The sequence below is a fragment of the Gymnoscopelus microlampas genome (assembly GCF_963454915.1).
Source record: "Gymnoscopelus microlampas genome assembly, chromosome: 19".
Classification (NCBI taxonomy): Eukaryota; Metazoa; Chordata; class Actinopteri; order Myctophiformes; family Myctophidae; genus Gymnoscopelus; species Gymnoscopelus microlampas.
Genome location: NC_139956.1, coordinates 29,059,126 through 29,064,125, shown reverse-complemented (window position 1 = coordinate 29,064,125; position 5,000 = coordinate 29,059,126). Strand labels below are relative to the sequence as shown.

Genomic DNA, 5,000 nt, shown 5'->3' with positions numbered 1-5,000 from the left:
AAGAATTGCCAAACATTGGCCAAATCGTCAAATAGGCCTATTACCTAAAGAGGCAGACATTGTGAAAATAGCTGATCTACATGCTCACAACTCATGCTCATCTACATGTTGTCAGCATGTAGATCAACTGATTTCAAAATATTTATCTGTGGGACCGAGTCAAACTAAATGTAATGCCTCAACTCCTACAATTCCAAGTGCTTGTCAGGGTGGGGGGTCCCCAGTTGAAATATGATTATTTTGGGGGGTCGTGGCCTGAAAAGATTGAACCAATGCTCTAGACCACCAAAATAAGTGTATATGGCATCCCGATGTTAATGACTTCAAACTTGTATTGCAGTGTCTCTGTATGTTTGTACTTTCACTTGTCTGCCCATTCTACATTCTCCTTTGAGAGACACAAGTCAATGTTTTATTAAATACAGTAGATGAACAGAAGTAGTCGGCTCTATATGACGGCAATTTCAAGGTACAAGTTCAAAAGCTCAGCATTGCCGGCCATAGACCCCGCCCACTCTCTGAGTGGACTACCTCTTGGTCTGGTGTTGAAATGTGAGCCTAGGATATCTCGATACCCTCCAGTACCGTCCAATGAGAGTCGGAGGTGGGGGTGGGTCTAACGACAAACCAATCAGCAAATATCTGCTAAAACAAGCTGTGCGATGATGTCAGATGTAGGCGGATCTGTGGATCTCTTGTGATTGGTTTAGGGAAATTCGAACCCCCCCCCCTTGCAATCGCCGACACTGCAGCCAATTTCAGACTGAAGCTCCACGCAGCTTCAGGCTGATAATCAGGCTAGGTCAGAGTGCAAGGCAGAACGGAGAGAAGAGAAACAACATATACACACCAAAGTGCACAGAATACATAGTGTGTGTGTGTGCGGGTGCTTGTGTTAAAGTATCTCCCTCGTTCCATTGGGGTCGGTGTTGTGTGATTCAAATGATTAATAATTGCGGCGCAATTATGGTGAATCTCTTATGATGCGCGTCGTTGACGCTTTCTATCTGTCGGGGCCTTTAGTGTGACTAGATAACAACAATTACTTGATAATCAGCACAGCTCCGACCGCAAAGCCCTCTGACTCATCAACACAGTGTGTGACCATGAAAGCCTGAACATGATACTTATCCAATTTAATCCATTCAGACCGGGAACGCATCTGTGTCATTTTAAGATTTCTTTGGCTATTCAAAAATAGCAGATATACAAGCTCATAGCGCGGCACCGAGTGCTACGCTATGAGCTTGTAGATCTGCTATTTGTTTTTTTTATCGTGGAAAATGTGTGCATACATATACAATATATGTTTTAAAGCGAACATTTTAACTCCGATCTGTGTTTCTGGGGGGTCCCTGGAACAACATATTTTGAGATGGCGGTCCGCGGCCAAATACATATCATTTTGGGGGTCCTTGACATGGAAAAGTTGGAGCACCACTGATATAGCAACATACTGTTAGGATTTAGAAAACATTTTCAAGATTTTTCGTAAATATCAGATCTACAATCACAGAGTGCTGCGCTATGAGCTTGTAGATCTGCTATTTTTTTAATCGCCAAAGACATCTTAAAATGGCATGGGTTGAATGGGTTAATGCATTCTGTAATGGAAGTCACTCTGACCCAGCATTAGTAGATGTAGAGACGTCACTTCATATCTGAGAAGAAAAAGTTATTATCTTATATAAAGCTCAGGATGTGAAGTAGGGCTGCAACTATATTTTCTTAGCCATTATTAATTATTGGCCATTATTCTCTTCTTTTCTCTCTCTCTCTCTCTCTCTCTCGCTCTCTCTCTCTCTCTCTCTCTCTCTCTCTCTCTCTCTCTGTGTGTGTGCTGCAGGTGTGAACCATGCCGTTGGTGAAGAGGAACATAGAGCCCAGACACCTGTGTCGAGGTGCTCTGCCCGATGGGGTGACCAGTGAACTGGAATGTGTGACCAACAGCACCCTGGCGGCCATCATCAAGCAATTGGGCAGCCTCAGTGAGTATATTGGGGGGGAGAGAGACACCTACCTTTGCTTTGTTGTGTTCACTTGTTCACTTTATTCTTGGCCCCTCTCTAGGGCGGCGCCATTGAGTTTTTCTCTGTGTGCTGCTTCCGGACTCTCTCTTTTCCCGGTGTTTCGACCAGGTGGGCGTGGCTTTGAGGTTAGGTTTAGGCATAGTTCCTGTGAGGTTAAGGTTAGGATTAGGCATAGCTTTGGTGAGGTGAAGGCTAGGGTTAGGTTTATGCATAGTTTTAGTGAGGTTAAGGTTAGGATGAGGTATAGTTTTCAAGATAGAAAACAAGCCCAAAAGAAGCGACTATAGGCTACACGTTGTGAGCTTGTGGATCTGCTATTTAAAAAGAAAATCACGCCAAAATGTGAAAAGCTTTGAACATTAACATACCTTTTGAAACATTTTAACAGCACATCTTGTATGGGGGTCCCTGGCACAAAATATTTTCAGATGGGGGTCCGTGGCCAAATTATTACACATTAATTTGAGGGTCCTTGACATGAAAGTGTCTGAGAAGCACTACTTTGTGCAAGAGAGATTGAGAGAGAGCTCGGGAGGGGGGGAGAATGATGGGGAACAGACAGATGGAATGGGGTTGGGTGGTTTGTGTGTGTGTGTGTGTGTGTGTGTGTGTGTGTGTGTGTGTGTGTGTGTGTGTGTGTGTGTGTGTGTGTGTGTGTGTGTGTGTGTGTGTGTGTGTGTGTGAGAGAGAGAGAGGGAGAGGGAGAGAGACATCAAAGTAAGTGGAAGAGGGTGGAAGGAAGGAAGGATGGACAGGCATAGAGGTGGAGTAAAGAATGTAGCGAGAAAATATGGGGGATCGAGGGAACATGAATAAATGAGTGAGAAAGAGAGCGAGGGAGTAGGATAGGAGGAGATGGAGAGCAGAAGAGACGTGTGTGTGTGTGTGTGTGTGTGTGCGTGTGCGTGTGCGTGTGCGTGCGTGCGTGCGTGCGTGCGTGCGTGCGTGCGTGCGTGCGTGCGTGCGTGCGTGCGTGCGTGCGTGCGTGCGTGCGTGCGTGCGTGTGTGCGTGTGTGTGTGTGTGTGTGTGTGCGCGCGCTTGTGTGTGTGTGTTGGGGGTGCTGTTATTGTGGGCTACCTTTCAGTGAGAGTTTGAAATATGAGAATTTCATGCAGAAGCCAACGCGTACACACACACACACGCACACGCACCCGCGCGCACACTGTGGGGGCCTGTTGGTGTGTTTGTACTGTGTAGCGTTCAGACAGACAGGTGTGTCAGTGGGCGGTCAGACAGGGCAACAGCAGGAGGCTATAGAGCCCACACACTGTGTCTGTGTTGCTGGGAGAGATGGAGGAGAGAACATTACATTACTGATTCATATCTGTCTACCTGTCTTCACTGTGTTATTAACCACATGAACCCTATAGCGTTCCTATTCCGGGGGTGGACACACACACACACACACACACACACACACACACACACACACACACACACACACACACACACACACACACACACACACCAACTTCCTTGTGTCTATTTGCTCAGCTCACTGTATTTTCTCTCGTAGTTTGCGTTTCAGGTCACTTAATCCATTAAGACCGGGAACGCATCTGTGTCATTTTAAGAATTCTTTGGCTATTCAAAAATAGCAGATATACAAGCTCACAGCTTGTATATCTGAAATTTTTGAAAAACCCTGAAAATGTGTGCAAATCTTTGAATAAATATATTTTTAAAGCTGACATTGGTAAAATATTTGTTCCAGGGACCCCCCAGAAGCAAAGATTTGAGTTAAAAATGTTCGCTTTAAAATATATATATATATATTCAAAGATTTGCAAAAATGTTCACGATTTAAAAAAAATAGCAGATCTACAAGCTCATAGTAAATCTGCTATTTTTTAATAGCCAAAGAAATCTAAAATGACAGAGATGCGCTCCCGGATTGAATTGGTTAAAGAAAACCTCCATGTTGTTGACGCACGGACTGCAATTGAGATTGGCTGTTTTTTCAGCAGGCTGTTAGCGTTTGCTCAGTCAATAGTGAGAACAGGCAATATAGATTTTTGGAACCTCATTACAACGCATTATGTCTCATTCTAAAACCGAAGATTAAAGAGTTTAAAATGGAAATAAAGCAGACGGGGTCCTCACAGGTCCATCCATTTTAGATGCTCTTATACCCGTGACACGCGACAATTATAATGTTTCCAACCAAGTCAATATTTTGGACCACCTCATTATCATCAACATTGGCCATCGTCAGTTTAAAAGGGCTTTATTTATAAAACACTTAAAAAAGTGTTTTACACACAAAAAGAAATACAACTAGAAAATGTGCTCCTCGGAGCACAGGTCTCCGCCAGTACTGTTCCTGATTAATCCTGTCTTACCTCACTTCAAAAGATATAAATGATCTTTTGAAGTGACACACCTATTTATAGGCCTCTATTTCATCATGCGTCTCGCTAGCCAATCAAAGCACACCCTTTCAACATTTTGTCACGTGTCACGTGAAGCTTGACCAATGTTAGCTTGGTGGACACACGGAAGGACGAGAACGAAAAAATAGTCTCCTGTCGGAGACAATTATACAAGCTTTAATGAGTTCTCACTATAAACCCCTTTGTTTCAGAGGACATATAGACACTGCATAAATATAAATTCCACCTAAATCATAGTCATATTACCAAGTGTAGCATAGTTCATAACAACAGCTTGAACAAATATAAGCCACTTGTACTGTAGGTCACTTGTAAAAAATCTATGTTGGCCTATTTGACAGTGCAGAAGCATAATTGCCTTGATGCATGTAACATTAACGAGCGTCAACGAGTGTCAGCTGGACACAGACACACACACACCTGCCCTCTGCAGTGCTCTAAACTGAAAGTGACTGGAGTCTGTCTCATTTCTCTCCAAAAGCCCATGAATATGATGGAATATGATTAAGGATTACTGTGATTATGGTAAGCTCACATTTCATATAACACACACCATACGGTTAGAACTCCTCTAAC

At 43.6% G+C, this 5,000-nt stretch overlaps 1 protein-coding gene across 1 annotated transcript in view; it reads left to right on the top strand.

The window, feature by feature from the left end:
• Positions 1 to 5,000, top strand: part of LOC311034674 (actin-binding protein WASF3) — a gene marked incomplete at its 3' end in the record, with an annotated part of 68,982 nt that overhangs the window by 40,900 nt on the left and 23,082 nt on the right. Inside the window, exon 2 of the mRNA XM_084042610.1 lies at positions 1,847 to 1,988. Coding sequence (XP_083898736.1) covers positions 1,856 to 1,988 — 133 coding nt within the window. The 5' untranslated portion in view covers positions 1,847 to 1,855. The remainder of the gene's footprint in view (positions 1 to 1,846; positions 1,989 to 5,000) is intronic.